Here is a 21,639-nt window from a genome sequence, read left to right as displayed (position 1 = left end):
ACGTTAAATGCCAACCCTGACCTTTAAAGAGTAATCAAGACAGGTTTTTTGTTTTTGTTTTTTTTTTGCGGTATGCGGGCCTCTCACCGCTGTGGCCTCTGCCGCCACAGAGCACAGGCTCCGGATGCGCAGGCCCAGCGGCCACGGCCCACGGGCCCAGCCGCTCCGTGGCATGCGGGATCCTCCCGGACCGGGGCACGAACCCACGTCCCCTACATCGGCAGGCAGACTCCCAACCACTGCGCCACCAGGGAAGCCCAAGACTGAGTTTTATAAAACCAAATTTATTGAGGTATAATTGACACATAATAAAATATACTCACTTTAAGTGTACAGTTCGATAAGTTTTGACAGATGTATACTCCCCTATCACCACCACCACCACAGTCAAGATATAGAACATTTCTGTCACTCCAGAAGTCCCTCATGCCCCTTTGTAATCAGTACCCCATTCCTGGCTGCAAGCCACTGTTGACTTGCTTTCTGTTCCTGTAGTTTTGCTTTTTGTAGAACTTCGTATAAATGAAATCATATAATATGTACTTTTTAAAACTCAGCTTTTTAAAAGGGGATACAGTACACTGTCTTTAGAAACCATGACTGTTGAGATTTTTTTTTAGGTGAAATTCACATAACATAAAACTAGCCATTTTAGAGTGTAGAGTTCAGTGGCATTTAGTACGTGCGCAGTGTTGTGCACTCATCAACTAGATAGTTGTAAAACTTTTTTGTCACTCCCAGAGAAGACCCAGTACCCATTAAGCAATCACTCCGCATTTTTCCTTGCCCCCAGCCCCCACCAGTCTGCTTTCTGTCTGTATGGATTTACCTATTCTGGGTATTTCTGATAAATGGAATCATATAATATATGACTATGGCTTCACTCACTTATAATGTTTTCATCGTTCATCCAATTTGTGGCATCATTTATCAGTACTTCATTCCTCTTTTTTTCTTTTAATTTATTTAATTTTGGCTGCGTTGGGTCTTCGTTGCTGTGTGTGGGCTTTCTCTAGTTTTGGCAAGCAGGGGCTACTCTTCGCTTCATTCCTTTTTAAAGCTAAGTAATATTCCATTGTGTGGGTATATCACATTTTGGTTTTTTTGTTAACAGATACTTGGATTGCTTCACCTTTTGGCATTTGTGAATAGTGCTGCTGTGAACATTCATGTACAAGTATTTGTTTGAATCCTTGTTTTCAACTCTTTTGTGTATGTGCCTAGCAGTGTAATTGCTGGATCATGTGGTAATGCTATTTTTAACTTATTGAGGAACTGCCATACTGTTTTCCACAGTGGCTTATACCATTTTACATTCCCACCAGCAATGGAGGAGGGTTTCAGTTTCTCCACATCCTTACCAATGTATACTTTTTTTTTTAAATTTTTGCCATTCTAGTGGGTGTGAAGTATATTTGCATTTCTGATTTACATTTCATGAATGACTAATAGTGTTGGGCCACTTTTCTTGTGTTGGCCATTTGTATATCTTTGGAGAAATGTTTGTAGAAGTCCTTTGCCCATTTTTAAACTGGGTTGTCTTTTTGTAAAGTTCTTTATGTATTCTGGGTACTAGACCCTTTCCAGGTACGTGATTTGCAAATATTTTCTCTCATTCTATAGGTTGTCTTTTCATTTCTTTGATAGTGTCCTTTGATGCACAAAAGTTTTTAATTTTGGCAAAGTCCAATTTATGTAGTTTTTTGTTGTTGCTTGTGCTTTTAGTGTCATATCTAAGAAATATATTGCAGGGTATGAAGATACACCCCTGTGTTTTCTTCTGAGATTATTATAGTTTTAACTCTTATTTTAGGTCTTTGATCCACTTTGACTTAATTTTTGTATATTCTGTGAGAGAGGGATTCAGCTTCATTCTTTTGCATGTGGTTATCCATTTGTCCCTGTACCATTTGTTGAAGAAACTATTGTTTTCCCATTGAATGGTCTTGGCACCCTTGCCGAATCAATTGACTGTAGGTATATGGGTTTATTTCTGAACTCTCAGTTCTATTCCATTTGTCTATATGTCTAGCCTTATGCCAGTACCATGCTTAATTACTTAATTCATGTAGCTTTGTGGTAAACTTTGAAATCAAGACGTGAGTTCTCCATTTTTGTTCTTTTTCAAGATTGTTTTGGTTATTTGGCGTCCCTTGAAATTCCATTTGAATGTTAGGATCAGCTTTTCCATTTCTGTAAAAAATTACATTGAGATTTTTTTATAGGGATTGTAGTGAATATTTAGATTACTCTGGGAAGTATTGCCGTCGTAATGATACTAAGTCTTGTCATTGATGAACATGGAATGTATTTCCATTTATTTCAGTTTTCTTCAGTTTCTTTCAGTATTGTTTGTGGTTTTTACTGTAAAGTCTTGTACCTCTTGGGTTACATTTTTCTTTTTTTTTAAGAAGATGTTGGGGGTAGGAGTTTATTAATTTATTTATTTTTGCTGTGTTGCATATTCGTTTCTGTGCGAGGGCTTTCTCTAGTTGTGGCAAGCGGGGGCCACTCTTCACCGCAGTGCGCGGGCCTCTCACTAGCGCAGCCTTTCTTTTTGCGGAGCACAGGCTCCAGACGCGCAGGCTTAGTAGTTGTGGCTCACGGACCTAGTTGCTCCGCGGCATGTGGGGTCCTCCCAGACCAGGGCTCGAACCCGTGTCCCCTGCATTAGCAGGCAGATTCTCAACCACTGCACCACCAGGGAAGCCCCTCTTTGGTTAAATTTATTCCGAAGTATTTTATTCTTTTTTATGCTATTATCGATGGAATGGTTTTCTTAATTTCCTTTTTGGATTGTTCACTACTAATTATAGAAATACAGATGACTTTTGTGTATTGATCTTGCATCGTTCAGCTTTTGCTGAACTTGTTTATTAGCTGAAACAGTATTTTTGTGGATCGTATTCTGTATATAAGATCATGTCATCTGTGAATAGAGCTAGTTTTGCTTCTTCCTTTCCAAGGATGGATGCTTTTCTTTTTTTTTCTTGCCTGATTGCTCTGGCTAGAACTTCCAGTACAGAGCTGACTAGAAGTGACAAGAGTGAGTGTCCTTGTGTCATTCCTGCTCTTTAAGGGGAAAGCTTTCAGGCCATCACCATTGAGTATGATTTTAGCTGTGGGTTTTCCATAAATGCCCTTTATCAAGTTGAGGAAGTTCCCTCCTATTTCCTATTTGTTGAATGCTTGTCTCATGAGAGATTTGGGGTTTGTCAGATGCTTTTTCTGCCTCAGCTGAGTTAATCATGTGGTTATCCTTCATTCTATTAATATGATGTATTACACTGATTTTCCTGTAATAAACCACCATTGCATTTGACCATTAAAATCTGAATCTATGAGTCCATCAATTGAGTAGGGATTCAAAATAAAGGTTTCATATCTTATTTTTTTAGTTTTTCACTATTTCTTGAGGAAATCTAGATACATCCTAAATGTCAGTAAAAGAGATGATTTGTTTTCCTCTCCTTCCTTTTGTGAGTGTCAAAGACTGATAGAATAATGTAGGAGAGATAGTCGGCCACAAGATACTAGAACTGTATGTTACAGGGGTACAATAATAAAGCAGTACTGATGGGCAAATATATAGCCAATGAAACAAAATGTAAAGTGTAGGAACAGATCAAGTACCTAAAGTACTTAGTATGTAAAATTACAGGATACAAATTAGGGTTTGACAAAAGGATTCCTGTTTTGTTTTACTTGTCTATTTGTGTTCCAGTACTGTGATGATATTATTAAATATTTTCTAAAACATAGTTTTTAGAAACTATCTCACTCATATAATACCTCATATTAATGGATGGGAAAGAATCAGTATTGAAAAGTTGTAATTCTCCCCAAATCAATTTGTTCATTGTTAATGAAAACTCAGCTAAAAGCCCAGTGAGGACCCCTCTCCCAGTTTCATGTTGATTCACAAGATTAGCCTGTAAAATCTTGATGGTTAAAAAATAAATTATCAGACTCAGGATATGAGACATCAACCCATCTTATATATTTCTGTGCATTATTTCTATAGTTTCAGTGGAAAAAATGATAGTAATTAAACATTTAATAACTAAAATTATGATTCTGGCACGAGAGAAGATTACATGAGTCATGGAAAGATTTAAGAGCCCAACTTCTCATGTTATATATATAAAAATTTAGTGGTTGATAATCACTGTATTTTAATTCAGCTGTGAAACTTATCACATACATATCATAAAGGGGTAAATCAGTTAAACACTAGGGGGAAAAAATCTGTACATATGTTCAGCCTCCCAATGTATAAACCAAAAAATTTATGAAATAATTAGAAGAACATATAGATAAATATGCATCTAAACCTTAGATGGGAAAGGACTTTCTTATAAGCCAGAAAGCAAAGGGGGAAAAATAAGATTAAAAAACATATTAATGAAAACTTTTTCTGGATTAAAAAAATGAATCTAAATTGGAACAGTGCCTCTGAGGGAAGAATATTTACAACATTTCTCTAGGAGTTTTTATGTATAATCAGACCAGTATTTAACAGATAGATTACATGTCTGTACTCATAATGTCTTAACAGTTCCTTCTTTAAAAATTGGCATTGTGCTGTCTGTATTACTGAGTTAAATTGAACCATTTTAGAGCATCTAAAATACAGTTATTTTTCATTATTCATGGTAGTTATGTTCTATAAAGTGTGTGTGTGTGTGTGTGTGTGTGTGTGTGTGTGTGTGTATTTATGTTCTGTAAAACTGCTGCAAATACTGAACTTTTGCTCCTAGGGCAAATACAGAGTTAGTTTTCTGCAAACCTCTAGTCACAACATTTTCATCAGCCACTCAATACATAACGTTGTTTTATATGTGTTTCTGTTTAAAGACACCTTATTTAATATGTATCGTTGATTTATTCATATTGAACTCACAGCCAGCAGTATTATAACTCAGGCCTGAATGAAGCTTATGTAACACACACATTTTTTCCATAAGGCACATCACAGCCTTCTTGCACTTAGGGACTCTAGGCCAAACTTCAGCACTGTGCTTGGGGGCCATTTTAAACAACAAAATCACAAAGAAAAGCACAAAATGCGAAAAATGTGGCAGTAAACAGAATGTGAAAAGGACACTTGTTTGCAATATAAGCTGAAGCAGTAGCCTGTTAACTCAGCTGGGAAGGTGCATTTCAGGTGACTCAAAGTTTTTCACCACCCTGCAAATATGCCCTAAGTATCGATTTGGAGGTTACAAATAAATTTTAGCATGTAGGCAGATTCACAAATATGAATTTTATGAATTTTCAGTATTTTAAAGTTGTGTTTATTTACCACTTAGGTTAAGTTAAAATACAAATATAAAGCAAGGATCTTTCTGGAGGAAAGCCTTTCGTTTGGAGTCCTGGGGGAGCATGGCCGAGGAGTCACTGAACATTTTGGAATCGATGTAAGCTCTCCTTTTTTGGAACATTCCCTCTTACAGTAACCATGCAGTTCCATCCTGCTGGGCAGGTTTCATGGGCACAAGACAGTGTTCCTCATCAATGTGCAGGGTGCAGCTTTGGTGTCTGTCACTTCACTGAGCCCACAGAGGATTGGGTCAGCCAGACCAGGGTCCCTATCTTCCCTTGGAACACAGTGGCTAATCATAGAATTTGTGTTCTGTTTACATGGTAACATTTGATCCCAGCTTTCAGTGTTTCTTCTCTAGAAACAGTTAAATTTGCCTTCCATTTTTTCTTTAAAATCAGTAAGAATTCTCTAAGTTGTCCTTTAGAAAGTATCAAAGCAGTGAAAAGATGTTCTTTCTAATATTTAAAATTCTGTATTTTTATTTGTGTGTATGGGGGTGATATATATATATATATATATATATATATATATATATATATATATATAAATAGAAATACCACCAGCATGGATTCACAAAGCCGTTCAAGGTCCCAGACAACTGGAGTGAGTTTTTCATTGTTTCTTTTGCTGAAAGGAAATGCGCCTCAACTAGCCCCACTCTTAGTGGGTTTTGCTCCTAGAGCCTCGGAGAGGAACAGTGTGGGCCCATCTGCAGAACCTGTCCTTACCCACCTCTGTGTGGTTGATGTGAAGGAAGCTTTTCTCCAAATCTTGTGCATAAAAGTTTTGCAACTTGTGTTAAAATGTTGAACTATAAAACATAAACTCACCTTAGATTATTTGCATCCCTCTACCCATACAGACCTAGAGAAAAATGTAGAGCAGAATGAATATCACACCAAGTTGACTGAAGCATACTCTTCAAAGACAAACTGACATTTGGCAATGAAATGCACTGAAGAATTTAAGATAAATGGAAATGTAATTCAAGTAAAATTTACACCAGAGCAATTTTTAAGGCATGAACATTTTAAAGAAGGAAAAAGCACTATCTAATTTCACTGTTCTAGTTTCTCACTGCTTCCAGCAGTTGTCTCAGAGGTAGTATTTATAATGGCTTGAGTAAGAGTGCAGAATGTATGAACCTTATTTGGACCCTAATTCAAACAAATACTGTGAAAAACAAGCTTTGTGAGACAGCCGCTTGAACACTCAGTATTTGATATTAAGAAATTTTTCATTTTTTAAGTGTGGTAATGTTTTTGAAAGAGTGCATATCTTTTAGAAATGCACACTGAAATATTTATAGATGAAAACATAAAAAGTCTGAGATTTGCTCCAAAGAAATGAAGAGGGCAGTAGGGGGCTTATACGTGGAACAGGATTGTCCATAAGTTGATAATTATTGAATCTGGTGATGGGGATTCTTTATACTTTTGTATGTGTTTGAAATTTTTCATAATGAAAGGTTAAAAAATAGTGCACAGGTTTCCTTGTTGGATCTGTGGAACACTTGGGAAAACACCAGATGTGATCTGACCAGTCATTATTATGGCCATCAGTGAGTAATTACAGAATGGCTGCTGTATGCAGGATGGAACTTGGTGCTGGGGGCTGGAGCAGAAGGTGAGGACCAAAGGAGTGCTGAGCTGTTGAGAATGTAGTGGGTACTCAGGAGCCCAGTGGGCACATTAGGTTCATCTACTGCCCAGTTGGTCCATTTTGGTCAGAGCCCATGATGGCCCATTGCCATCATGTTTGGATAAATTGATTTCATTTTTGAAAAGGTAGAAAAGGTAAATGGAATGTAGTACTTGCTCCAAAGTGTTCAAAACCCTGATAGATTTCTTTTTATTTCTCTCAAGTACCTTCTATGGAGAAGGACAGCTGAGACCACTGTTTTAGCAAGGAAATGATCTTATCTTGTACCTCTGAATATGTTTAGTATCAAACAACTTTAGATTTCATCTTTTATCTAGCTCTTCCACGGTGAATAAATTGTCAATGAATGATGGAATGGCAAAAAAGTATAAAGTGAGACATCTTCAGAGGTGGGCTATGAAACATCGGTCCTTTTAACGATTGATTTTGTATGACTTACCCTTTATTTTCAAGGAGGTAGTTTGAATCCAGATGTTGACATGATTAGTGCTGAAATTTTGTCTCTAGGATTGACATTGGCCTTTCCCCCCAACTTTTCTTTAAATTGAGAAATAACTCCCGCTGTCCCTCTTTTCTGACAGATTGATGATATTGATCTTATCAGTGCCAACATGGAGAATTCACTTGCTTCTATTGGGGGTTTCTGCTGTGGCAGGTCTTTTGTAATTGACCATCAGGTGGGTTCTTTTTAAAAACAGAAGTAAAAACTGAAACCTGTTGCTCCATTGGTCAACTAAAAATGTAACTGCTATTACAAAATTTCATTCTAACTTAGTTTGTCACACAATTTTTATTTAGAAGTAGATTTGTTAAAGAATCATTCAAAATATTTACATTTAGAAATTATCTCCCTTTCTAAAAAAGTTTTGGTTTTGTTACATAACTTCTGTACATGCCTGGGTCTTACCACCTTACCATTTGTACGTGCTATTTGATAGGGAGTGCAGAGATTTGGTGCCTTTAGTTTTTTTAGCCAAAGGAAAACAAAGACAAAAAAAAGTGTTTATGTTTTATAACTTGTGTGTTTCTTCTCAGCGACTTTCCGGCCAGGGATACTGCTTTTCAGCTTCATTACCCCCCCTCTTAGCTGCTGCTGCAATTGAGGCCCTCAACATCATGGAAGAAAATCCAGGTATAACCTTTAAACACAGGAAGTCAAAGATATTTCAAGTCATGTTAGCCATGCTGCTGGTTTGCCTTTTTGGAGAAATTAGCTGGAGGAAATGATTTCCCAGACAAAGCTCTGGCTCTGAATTACGTTATCTGGCAATTTATGGGAAAAATGATGGTGAAGAAGTTTTGTCCCTGCCTCAGGGTTTCGGGTTAGAGCTTCTCTCGTGTTTCTGGAGGTGAAGGCAGAGCCAAAGCAAAGCTCGCTCCCTTGGTGGGCAGAGATGCCAGGAAAAGGAGGGACTAGCTCTGGGCCAGTCATCCTTTAGTTTATCAGGGTTTTTTGAGAAATTAGCTGAAGTATGCTAATTCTTGGTACTTATAATTTTATAACTGTTGTCTAGTTTTCCTCATCAGCCTTTGATTCATGAGTTGGTGCTGAGGCCATACAGGTTTACCAACTATTAAAGCTTGCTTAATGGGCAGTCGACTCAATTTAAAATGTGGTTTGGGGCTGTGATAGCGCCTCCTCACCAAAGGCTAAAAGGAAAATGGAAAAGCAGGCCTGGTATTTGTAATTTTAAATTTTATAAATTTCTAAAGATTCAGCATTGGTTTTAATTCAGAGAATCAGTAAAAGTGAGTGTTTCTGTGTGCACATTCACATGCTTGCTTGTCAGATACCTGCCACTCCTGTCTCCTCAGATATTTCAGTTTGTGGATTTTCCTTAAAAGAAAGTGAAAATATCAAGAAGAGATCATAAACATTACTGCAGTGTCTATTTTTTCCCAAATTGTTTAGGGTCCAGAAATATTTAATATATTTGTACCCTTTTGTTCTTGGCCAGATAATTTATAGTATCTTAATAAGAACAAGAGCCATTGTTTTGTTGTGGAAAACCTCATCCCAGATTTTGCTGAAAGTTGGGTGAGCAGGTGCCAGCTAGTATATGCCACAGATGAAAGTTGGGGACCTTCAGAGGAGTTACTGGAAGTCTATTTGTGTGTTATTAGTGGGCAGAAGGATTTGCTGCATTTTAAATTGATGAACTGGATCTTTAAAAACATTTTTAGATTAGTATATGCAGTCTTCCAAATGTACTAATGTATTTGTTTCCTTCAGATATTTTTGCAGTGTTGAAGGAAAAGTGCAAACGAATTCATAAAGCTTTACAAGGGTGAGTTTTACATATTTTCAACCAACTCAAAAGTTTATCTGCACAACATTTAAACAACTTGTGAAAAATTTTGAATGTCACCTCTTTGGTTTTCAGTGCATTTAATAGGCTTGAGTCAGCTTGTCTAAATTGCAGCTAAGAAACCAAAAACACAGTTCATTCAAATTTGTCTCTGTGTGTGAAACCAGAGCATTCATTTTGTCATTGTTTTAAAATATCATAACTTTGTTTTTCTAAAAATGATACAAGCTCGTTGGTAAAATACTACAGCAGTACAGAAGGTGACAAAGATGAAAAAAAATAACACAACATGCTGCCACCAGAAATAACCAGCATAAACACTGGCGAATCTCCACACATCTTGTAAGGATAAAAGGATGACAGTGGGTTCATACTGTCCATGCTGCTTTTTAGAAAATTACTGATTTATTTTAAGTTACTTCAAGAAAAAGAAACAAGTGAAATAGAAGTGAACCTTATGAGTGTTCTGTTTACTTTTGTTTTAACAACACAAGAGTAGTTCTTTAAGATTCCTCTAGAATTGAGAAAAAAATTGAGGCTAGTGACATCTTCAGGCAGATTTCTTATCTTACAGAAAATGATCTCACCTTGCCTGTGGTTTCTTTTTGCCTTTCCAAGTTGAAACCTGCCTTCTCAGTCATGGAAGTCCTATCCCTATTGCCAGATATGGAAACTAGAAACTTTTCTAAAAAGGACAGTTAATAAATAAGCGGGTCACAGATGTTCCCGATAAAGTAGGGGGAGAAATAATTGAAGTTGGGTCTGACTTTCTGATCCTAACAAAAGTCCTTGTATGTCTTATGGTAGAGAGAGATTATTGTTTCCAGTTACATTGGCTTATGAAATATTAATAAACCAGTTCAGCCTAGCACATTGGAGTCACTGTCAATTCATGAACACCTACCTCAGATGCCCTTTATTCTATGAGTGTTAATTTGTTTATTTTTTAAATCCAATCCTCTACTTTTCCCAGTTCTTTCACACTTTTTCTTCTCTCCAAAATCCCTAACCCTCTGTCTCACTCCACCCAGTTTTAGCTGACAGCCTTGCCTCATGCTGTCGCTTGGGAACTCCCTCATTTTCCCTCACAGACCTGCACACCTGCGGGTATCCGAACCAGTCTTCCCTCGTGTTATAGCCAAAGAAACGTTCCTCCATCTATCACAGCTCTTCTTTCTTAAGGACCAAGTGCCTTTGGTTGTCTCCTCTCCTTTCTCTTCAGTCTCTCCCCTTTCCTGAGTCATTTGATTAGCATTCAAGTACACCCTGCCCTATCTTGTCTTAAATTCTTCTTTCCTGTGGCCCCATACTCCCCTCTAGCAACTAGCCCATTGCTCTGCTTCTCTTTATAGCCAGTCTTTTTCCAGAGTTGTTTATGCCCTCTCCACATCCTCACCTCTCATGTACACTTGAAACTACTGAAACCCACCTCTACGGCACTTTACCCAGAATGTTCCTGTGACTACTGAGGGATGACTGTATTTTCTGATGTTAAAACATCCTTGCATTCCTGAGTAAATCCCTCCTTGATTACAGTATATTTTTCTGCCCTGTTAGAATTTTGAATTTTTATATCCATATTTATAATTTAAATGGGCCTATAATCTTTTGTTACAACAACCTTACATAACCTAGGAATCAATGTGTGGTAGCCTCAATAAAGTATTGAGCAGTTTTTCCACTTCCCTGCGTTATGGAGCCATTGTATAAGACCAGGCTTGATTATTTGTTTCTTCAAAGTTGAGCAGGACTCCTCTGTAAGACTCTCTAGACTTGGGGCCTTTGGGCTGGGCATAGTCTGTGATTATCTCTCTTGTGTCTGTTATTTCCCCTTTTTATTTTCTGTTTCTGTCGTTTTCATTCTTATGATAATCTGCCCAGGATTTTGCCCAGCACGTTTTTTAAGTTTGATTTTGTTTTTTACTCATATTTTGTTTTCTCTGATTGATTTTTTTTTCCTTATTTCTCTACTTTCTTGTTTCATTGAATTGTGTTTTTTTACTCTTTTTTAGCTTTTTACATTTAGGTTATTGGTGTTATTATTTTCCAATAAATATCTTAAGGATAAACATTTCAAAGGCAGTAAGTATTTTCAGTGTTCCGTTCTAAGTAATTTTTTTTAGTCTCCTCTAATCAGTGATTTGCTTCTCTTCATGTCCAGCGCTTTCCCCACACTAAGCACATGATGGAGACCACGTCTGAACTGTTGATTGTTCTGTCCCTAGGACCTAGACCAGTGTTTAGTATTTCCATTTGGTAAAATGGGTAAAATAATATGGTAAATAATGTGCTCTCCAGAAATGCTTTTTTTAAGTATAACAGGCTCTGAAACACAACTTCTAACTTTCTGAACTCAAGTTATAATTCTCTGTCCATTTGGTTTTAGTTAAACTTTAATGCAGCATCCAGGCAGCCAGAAAGAGGGCATTTTGTTTCATTCCTTCTCACACCAACTTGCTCCACCTAACATGTGAGATGAGCCCATTTGATCAAATAATAAGCTCGATTGGGCTTATAGGTGCCTTGTTTGTATCAAGGAAAATCCAGGCCATTTAATTCATATGAAATGCAATTTGAAAAGTAATTTTTTAAGTTCTCCCTGAGAGTACATGACCTAAAACAATTAATACTTCTTTGTGTACAAGTTTAACACATTCAAAATTCACCTAAGAAATGGGTTTTGAAAGCATATTTCTTAGTTTCTACAGTAGTAAAACAACTGATCTATAAGGTTTCCCCATATTCCAGAAGCCCTAGAGTCTAAGATTCCATGATTCAAATCTGCAGCCTGATTTACTGAGAGATCCTACTGTGATGCATTACATTTAAAGAAAGTAGACACAAATTAATGATGTTCAAGGGTGGTTTGAAAGGCAGGTGAGCTTAGCTTCCTCACTTCATGTGATACTCGGCACAGGTAGTCATTCAGTAAAAGCTTGTTGAGTCCTAAACATGTTTGAAGAATCGAATATGCCAGCAAGTGCTTTTTGTGCTCATTTCATTCTAAGGGAAAAGCAAATCTTTCCAGGTAAAGCAGACTAAATGAAAGCCATTTAAAATGTTTAGCCCAATTTCAAATAGACATGTATCACTCTTTTTGTCCTAGGAGATAGGTCAGAAATCAAACCATACATGGCTAAATTATATGGCCTACTGTTCTCATAACACTGCAATAATCATTTGAAAATACAGGCTTTCACCCCTAAAGAAATCTCCCTTCCTTCCTGAGAAACAGCAGATTTCTGTGCTGTTAATCCTAAGAGAGAAGAAAATAATTGTAATTCAAGAAAAATTTAAAACTAAACATGTACACAAGAAGACAGCTTTACAACCTAAATATACTGTTGGTGATCAAAGTATAAAATTTTAGTGTCAGAAATTATCCCTGTTGTTTATAAAAGACAAGATACAAACTAAAGATTTAGAAAATAAGGAAGCAACATTATCAATTATAATATGTTATCCATGGAGGAAACAGAGGTAATAGAAAATGATGGTGCAGACACTTCCCTAAAGTGGGTGATGAGGGAGGCCCCCCCTGGACCTGGGACCGGGCGTGTCTGGCGCTAACCCTGCAAGAACAGGAGAGAGCAGGTGAGAGGAAGCAACAGGGCAGAGGCCCAGGGCTGAGTGGGCCTGCAAGGGGCCCCTCGAGGAGGGGTTGGCCCCAGCCAAGGTGGGTGAGGCGCGTAGACCGTCTGGTGGGAGGCTGGGGATGACGCACGTGTTCTCTGTGAAATGTGAGCCGGAGGGTCCCGCGGGACCGGGAATCCTCTTCCCAGCCATGCTGCAGGGTGTCCTAGACTAGGAAGCACTGCCCAGAGCGTGCATTTTTACCTCCCTTTGTCAGATCTGGAATCCCACCACATGATGTTTCCCATGGAAGTCCCAAGTTTCTGTCACCTTCTTTAATGCAGACTTTGTAAAATTATTTATATGTGAGAAATCTGAGCTCAGAAGAGGATTTATGCTTGTGTGTGTGTTACCCTTCCTCAGCATTTCTGGATTAAAAGTGGTGGGTGAGTCCATTTCTCCAGCATTTCACCTCCAGCTGGAAGAGAGCACTGGGTGTCGAGAAAGAGATGTTAAACTACTTCAGGAAATAGTAACTCAAGTGAGTATCCAGTTATTCGGGTGAATCTCTTCGTACTCTTCTACCCTGAACCCAAGCAATTTTTAAGGTCATTTTTAAGAATGCTCTCTTTGCCCTAAGAGATTGGGTACAACAGAAATTGTGGTTACCCCTCTGGTGACATGGAATTGTTCCGATGCCCAGCCTTCCCGACATCTGTCCCTGCCCAGTGGAGTCTGTAGCAGTCTCTGCTGACAGGCTGCAGGTTATTCCATTGGGTCAATTTTCAGTTCACATTGAAGTTGTGTTCTTTGCCACATTGTATTAAAATACACTTTGCTTCCACTCTGAATAATTAGTCTTCCAGAAAACCCAGTTGCTTACTATTTACAAAGCCAGGCTTTTGCACATGTAGGTGGGGATGGCATTGTGTATGGTGATGGCGCACAACACCGGACAGCTGACTGGGGCTGAACACCCAGCATAGCTCAGAAACAGGTCGAAATAATCTTGTAACCAAAAAGGAAGGAAGAAGAGCCACTCCTTTACCATGCCTAACTTGGGAGCTTGATTTAAATGTCTGACTTCTGAAAGTCTTACTACTAAGTGTACCTTAGTTATTAACTAAGAAACGCATCACTAGGGAAGATCCCTTGGCCTTTTACTGTTCAGTAGAGCTGCTTTCACCCAAGTCCTCTCTCCTCACTTTCCTCCTTCTAAAGAATGGTCAAGTGGCCCTGCAGCACTGAGCACCGAGGGGGGTGCTGCCTTGTACTTGAATCTGAAATACGTGGAGTATGTATTTGAGAATTTCCTTGTCCTGCTTGTCCTGACGGTTCCTTTCAGAGGCTCCTTCCCTGAGTCCGTGCTGCCAGGCATCAGGGTAGTAGTGACGGTCAAGTCTGCCATGTGCCCCTGCCCGGCTGTGGCACAGCAGGCAGTCACGTGGCTGCTCAGTATGGAGACTGTGGTGCTAAGCCAGCCTCTGGCTTCAGCTGACCTGTACCCTACGATGTGTGAACCACAGTACCTGCAGGCATTGATTCGTGGAGAGCTTCTTGCAATTTGTGGAGCATTGATTCGTGGAGAGCTTCTTGCAACTTGTGGCCTTCCAGAGTCAGTTAAAACAAAATAAAACCAAACCCAGAATATGAGATTCCTAATTAAGGAAACGTGTCAGATTATGAATGAACAGGCTGGAGTGGCTCTCGCCTCGCTGGGTGAGGAAATGTCACGGATGTCTCCTCAGGTACAGCTCTGCAAACATGAAAAAAAACTCTTTAAAGGGGAAAAGCATCCCACAGACCTTTTTTACTGCCTCGGTGTTTTTATTGTCATATTACTTAAATGTATAAGCTATAAAAGGAAGAACAACATCCTTTTAATTAGAGCTCCTATACAAATGTAATACCAAAACAAATTTATAACAAATATAAGCAGAACAGACAAGCCTAGTAAGAGTCAAATTATGACATTACCTTCATGTGACAGCTGAGTTTGTTTTCTAACTGAGTTGCCGGGTGGTGTGACTGACGCTGACTGCCGCCAGAGCAGCCTTGTGAAGCTGCATGTCCTATGTTGGAGTCTGTGGTGACGCCGTTATTATCCCAGAGCCTCCCCTCCAACCCCCCTCAGGGTGACTTTGTGTCACAGGACGTGGGCCTTCTCTAGGTGCCAGGGTGTCAGTTCCAGTCAGATCCACCTCGGTTCTTTTCTCACTAGGTAGCGACAGCTAAGGTCTTACTGCGACTCTGTTCCAGAGGGAGACTCAGAAAGGGCATGTGAATGAAGTGACTCGATACTTCTCTTACATAGGTTATCCTCATAACAAAAAGAAAAAGTGAGTCTGGACAATTCACAGATCCCAAAATTACATCTGTGGGCTCCCGCTGGATATTGGCTGTCTTCAGGAAATCACCTTGAGAATTGAATAAGGAGAGAACAGGCTCTGGGGAAGGGAACAGAATACTATCTGGAAACTGCATTTGTAGGAAGGAAGAGGAAAACTCTTAGAGTTTCTTTGCATCATTGCAGCTTCCATCTTAATAAGTCTTTTGTCCTGTTCCTCTTTGCTTTTTCTTTTCAATATTTGAAAGAGAAAAAAGGATCATGACACCGTAGTTCTTGTTTAAGCTTTGCAGAACTGAGCAGTTCTGCCAAATTTTTGTTGACTTCCTGATAAAACAGTTTTTACAAACTGAGCTATGGTTTATACTGTTTCTTAACTAGACAGGACTAGAAACAGAGCCAGTCCAGATGTTTGCAGAAGGAGTTAACTTTTCCAAGTAGACTTCCAGAATGTAGAATCAGCAAAAGACATTGCCTGCCATTGTTTTCCATCTTTTCCTAGCAGAGGAAAACCTTGCCTCACAGCTTACAGAATGGCCCCTCTTTAGGCAAATACCTGCACTGCCACACGCTGGCAGTGATTGTTCTTTCCTTTACAACACCCCTTGCTCTAGCTGACTGTTAGTTTGTTTGTTCATTTGTTTAAAAATACAATTCACGTTCCATAAAATTCACTCTTTAAAGTATACAGTTGAGTGGTTTTTAGTATCCTCACAGGGTTGTGCAGCCATCACTGATTTCAAAACGTTTCATCACCCCAAGGAGAAACCCTTATAAACCATTACCCTCGTCTGACTTTATGCTTTATTTTGATAGCGATTATTTAATTTTTTAAAAAATGTTGGCAGGTAGCTGATGTATTGGAAAGCTGTGCAAAATGTGACACCAGACTCTTCTGTGCTTGGTAGCACTGTGTCCGAGTGTAGCACATGGGAATCAGAGGTGTTGTTGATATTTGACGTGTGAGCAGTTCCTCTCTGAAATGATTCTGCTGGCGTTACTAAGTGCAGCTCTTGGTTAGCCTCCGGGGCTTTGTTGGTCCTGTTTCCCCCTGTCCTAACTCTGCTTTGCCTAAAGTGGTAAACACTAGTTACCTATGGCTGTTTAAATTAAGTCAGATTCAAAGTTCAGTGTTACAGTTGCACTAGCCGTATCTCAAAGTGCCCGAGAGCCACGTGGGCCCCTGACTGCCGTCCTGGACAGCACAGGGCGAACACCTCCATTATTGCAGGAAGTTCTGTAGAACAGTGCTCTCAAGATGATTCTGTGGTATTTTGTTTTGTCTTCTAGCAGTTATAATTGGAAAAATGAATTAAAACTACTATTGATAGTAGCATTTCACTGCACCTTCCTGTTTTAATGATCAGTGTCTGCAGTCCAGGTTGCAAATGTATTCCTTTTCCTCATACAGTGCATGGACAGAGGCATCGCGTTAACTCAGGCGCGCTACCTGGAGAAAGAAGAGAAGTATCTCCCTCCTCCAAGGTTGGTAGACTTAAAAGTATGACCTGAGTCATTGTTTTCTACTTTAAACTCTGTATGAAATGTATTATGTTTTGAAATTTTTTGAAAGACTGTCACAAGATAAGGAAGAATGTGTATTGTTAAAAGATAGAACATCACCTGTTTCTGTTCTTAAGCTAGATGTTTTCCCATTTTAATTGAAAATGCCCTCAGGACTCTGTAATTAACTTAATGACACATCTGCAATCCCAAGAACGAACTGGGACAGCCCAGGTTCGCATTGGCGACGACCTACCACTGTGCTGCGGTAGCATGTGCTGGGCCAGCTGTTTCCGCCACCAGGATAGTCCTTACGGTGTGTGGGGGGGGGCACAGTCTGGGGGTTGCTGCTCATCCCACCTCTGGCCCAAGCACTATGTGGTACTTCATCTGACAAATATGTATTAAACACCCAAGGAAAAGCAAAGTGACAGTGGGGAAAACCTCTACAGAGGTTCAAGCAGCCCTCAGTGGGAAGGCACCTTGACTCATGATTTAAAATTGGCGTTCATTCAACACCTGATTCTGTCCCCTAAGCACTTAAACAGTGTAGTCCAAGAAGGTAGACACCCAGAGCTTGAGGGTTTCAGGGTCATGACACAGGTCAGGGAGGTCACAGAGGAGGAGGGCATGGTTAGTTCTGGCCTGGGATGGGCTGAGGCTTCCTAGAACAGGAGACACTTAAGCCAAGCCTGCAAAATCAAGCATATCAAACAAGCTGGGGTGGGCATCAGGCCTTCCAGCAGGGTCTGCGGTGGCGTAGAGACCTACAGGTGCACCTGGGGAGCCCAGAGCACAGGTTTGAGAGGCACCATGGAGAGGGAGCCTGGAAGAGTCTGGGAGAGACCCACAAGAGCACACAAAGTCAGCGCTGTGCAGGCGTGGAGCACTGGGCTGGGTTCTGGAAGACTGTTCTGGCAGCAGCTCGAAAGCACCCTAAAGATCCTGCTCTCTCCGTTCTAGTTACACCATCCAAAGTTGTGATCCTGTGTTTCATGAGGACAGGGGCCACCGTCATTTTGTGCCCTCAGGACTCTGGGCCCAGCCCAACTCAGTGTGTATGTGTCCAGTGGCTGATGCAGATGTTTGCAGAGGGGAGTGAGAGGGACAGGGGTAGAAGTGCCCTGTCAGGCTGATATTTCTTGTCTTCAGTTTCCTGAAAACTTGAAAATTTCTGCCTCGCATCAAAGTATTGTAGAACCTCTATATGACTTAATTGAATTACACTTATGAACAACCACACACTCATTAATATGAGAAACGTTGACTTCTTGCTTTGGGCCTGATACTGTTTGCAGCGGTAGATTTAAAGGACAGAGTTTCCTGCCGGCCCTGGGCAGAGCCCTACTGCAAGGTTACCTTGACTAGATCGCTACTAGTCCAGGCAGGAAACGGCAAACTCCTGTAAATAGCAGATAGTAAAATACTTTCAGCTTGCAGGACACAAGGTCCCTGCCACAACTACGCAACCCTGCCGGGGCAGTGAGAAAGTGGCTATGGACAGTAGGCCATGTTCCAGTAGAAGAGCTTTATTCACAAAAACAGGTGGCAGGCTGACCCTTGGTATAGACTCTCATTTGACTGTCTTTTGTGTCCCTTATTATTTCTCAGCATTAGGGTTGTGGTCACAGTGGAACAAACAGAAGAGGAACTAGAGAAAGCTGCGACCACAATCAGCAAGGTGGCCCAGACCGTGCTGCTTTAGTCTGGGGCCTGGTGGCCTCTCACCACGCAACATGCAGACAGACCTGAGTCACTGCAGAGTGAGCCAGAGGGGGCCTGCGGGAACCACATAGGGTGTCACTAGATGGTGTGGATATCGACTCAGTGTATGACCATGAAAAGGATGCTGGGTACTTAAAAGAAAACAAATCCAAAAGCCCAAGAACTGATTTTCTTAAGAGAAAAACTAATGACAGCATATAATTGATATTTAAATTGTGCTGTTTAGTACTATTTAAACGTTTTATTAATACTAGTATTTTATATTCTTTTTTTTGTTGTCATTGTTTAAAAATGGAGCTTCAGTGTATCTTCTTTCCCTTCTAATGATAAAGATTGTGAGCACTCCTTAATATCTCATAGAAAATTTTCTGCAACATTAAAGCTTAGAGGCACTTCAGCATATATGATACAAAATGTATTGAAGATCTAATTCAACCACATCTTTTTCAGTCTTCGTCATGTGAAGCTCAATGGTGGCTAATATATAAAGAATACTTTATGTGTGATCATTATAAATTTTTCATTATAATATATTTGAATCCTATAATTTTTATATACACTAAATACTGATGTTGCACCATTTCTAACAGTGAATCTTAGCATCCCTAACCAGAGAATAGTCATTATACTTCCTAAGTGAGCAATAATTTAAATCAAATGCTATTTTATTTTAGTATAATTGACCTGTACATTCGTTATGTGTTGACTTCTAATCTGTTTTCAGAAGAGGATTATTGTGATGATCCCAAAATAGAAATCATGTCCTTGATATTTTAGAATATCTAGAATGTGTTGTTTTTTGTATAGGGACGTATAACTACAAGCTTTTTTTCTAAGCTAAAGAAAATGAGACCTTTATTTCTTTTCAGTTTATGAATTCCAGATATCTAAAAAAGATGTGAAAGCACTAAAAATAAAATTTTTAAGCTGTGTTTCAGCTATTTGTTTTTTCTTTAGCAAACCAAGTCGGGTGGTATAAATGTTTGTGATATGTGCCATAAGGTACTACATAAATAATACGCTATTACTCCATCTCTTATTAAAGAGAAAGGAATAAAATTATATTAAAAATGTCATTTTATAATATATGTTCATATTAACAAATGGTCTTCAACATCTTTTTAAATAACATATTTTTTTAATTTTTAGTTTCTATTTTGCCCGAGGTATTTTGTACATATGTGCCTTGTGATTGCTGCTGCTTTAAAGGATACAGTACTCTTTGGGGGATGAATCTGTTTTGTTTTGTTTTGTTTTGTTTTTTAATGAAATAAACCTACATTCCTGATAATCAGTCTTTTGCATATGTAATCTATTCAACAGAATAGTCTCTTGATTTTAAATTCTGCGGGCCTAGGGTAGTATTCTCTGTGTGTGTGTGTGTGTGTGTGTTTGTGTCGTGGGGGTTTTTGGAAAATATTAATTTAATTTCTTAGTGCCTTTCTTCAATGTACAGTATCTGAAATTTCCTTGGTTCCTATTGATTTAACCCTTGGCCACTTATGACTACAAAAATACCAGACCTATTATTTTTATAGACAGATTAGGATTGTAACTTTTCAGCTACTTTTATAATACTCTATAAGTCAAAATTGCAATAATCTAGTTTATTGCTACATTTAAAAAATGATTGGACTCAAAAAAAAAATGATTGGACGTTCCTGGAAAAGATGGTGGACATTATTTAACTTTATTAACATTATTTAATGCTCACACATTATTTAACTTCAATCCTTGAAACACATCAACACGAACCAAAAATAGAGTCTTTATATTAAAGCTATAGAGTGACCACAATCTGGTAGTACACACCACAGAAAATATCTACTAGAAGCAATAAATTTGTATGAAACAAGCAAAATGTTGAGAAACAACAGTCATCTCAAACCTCAAGCAGTTTACAAATTGCTGTTTTAGAAACAGTGAGAGAGAGAGGGTTCTGAAGTGCTCTATCAACGGACCTCTGTTTAGAAAGGCAGTGGCTGGGTGAGCAGCATGGAAACCTTTTGAGCCGGTTTCCACTCAGCAGTTGCCCCCAGGGGAGAAGGAAGCCACCCACAACGGCTCCCTTTCTATTGTCCACAGAAGGCTCTAGCTCAGGAAAAGTGGGGCTTTGAGTCAGGTTAGGACACGTGGACCACAGGCCTAAATATAAATCTTAAAACTACGAAACTTCTAAGAGAAAGCACAGGAGGAAATATTTTAAATCTTTGGTTAGGCAAACATAGATACAATACCAAAAGCGTAAGCCATAAAAGGAAAAATTAGTAAATTAAGCTTCATTAATTCATTGTTTAATTTGTTCTTCAAAAGACAGCTTGAAAGAAATGAAGACAGGTCACAGACTGTGAGAAAATATTTGCCAATCATATGTAATAAAACATGTGTATCCATAAATATAAAGAACACAGCCCCAAAATAAGAAATCCAAAAGCATAATTTTAAAATGGTGAAAGACTTGACATTGCATCAAGAGAGACATTCAAATATCTAAACTCATGAAAACGTATTCCACCTCATTAGTCATCAGAGAAATGCAAATTAAAACTACAAAGAGATACTATTACACACTCACTAGAATGACTAAAATCAAAAAGACAGATAACACCAAATATTGGCAAGATGCGGAGAAAATTGGAAACTACATTGTTGGTGGAAAGGTAAAATGGTACAACTACTTTGGAAAAGTTTGGCAGTTTCTTAATATAAATTTGTCATGTGGGCCAGCAAATCCACTTCCAAGAGAAAAACATGTTTGTGCAAAAAATTGTACACAAGTATTCATAAGATTTTTTTTTAATTTATTTTATTTATTTATTTTTGGCTGCATTGGGTCTTCGTTGCTGCGTGCGAGCTTTCTCCAGTTGCAGCAAGCGGGGGCTACTCTTTGTTGTGGTGCGTGGGCTTCTTGTTGCAGTGGCTTCCCTTGTTGCGGAGCACAGGCTCTAGGCGCGCGGGCTTCAGTAGTTTTAACACGTGGGCTCAGTAGTTGGCTCGCAGGCTCTAGAGCACAGGCTCAGCAGTTGTGGCGCATGGTCTTAGTTGCTCCGTGGCATGTGGGATCTTCCCCGACCAGGGCTCGAACCTGTGTCCCCTGCATTGGCAGGCAGATTCTTAACCATTGCGTCACCAGGGAAGCCCTATTCATAGCAGGATTATTCATAATAGTCAAATGTCTGCCAGCTGATGAATGA

At 39.2% G+C, this 21,639-nt stretch overlaps 1 protein-coding gene across 3 annotated transcripts in view; it reads left to right on the top strand.

The window, feature by feature from the left end:
• The window catches only part of SPTLC1 (serine palmitoyltransferase long chain base subunit 1), a 74,815-nt gene extending 55,076 nt beyond the window's left edge, over positions 1-19,739 (top strand). Inside the window, exons 9-15 of one of the 3 annotated variants that reach the window (XM_027092111.1) lie at positions 5,313-5,420; positions 7,570-7,665; positions 8,024-8,120; positions 9,222-9,276; positions 13,294-13,411; positions 16,629-16,702; positions 18,332-19,739. In XM_027092111.1, the coding sequence (XP_026947912.1) occupies positions 5,313-5,420; positions 7,570-7,665; positions 8,024-8,120; positions 9,222-9,276; positions 13,294-13,411; positions 16,629-16,702; positions 18,332-18,425 (642 nt within the window). In that variant the 3' untranslated portion in view covers positions 18,426-19,739. The other 2 variants (XM_027092112.1, XM_027092113.1) reach the window with 2 other exon arrangements.
• The last annotated feature ends 1,900 nt before the right edge of the window (positions 19,740-21,639 follow it).

Source organism: Aethalodelphis obliquidens, unplaced genomic scaffold (assembly GCF_003676395.1).
Source record: "Aethalodelphis obliquidens isolate GAN/ISIS:26980383/991018 unplaced genomic scaffold, ASM367639v1 scaffold74, whole genome shotgun sequence".
NCBI classification, from domain to species: Eukaryota; Metazoa; Chordata; class Mammalia; order Artiodactyla; family Delphinidae; genus Aethalodelphis; species Aethalodelphis obliquidens.
Note: the sequence above shows the minus strand (reverse complement) of the source record. Positions and strands in the feature narration are given on the sequence as shown.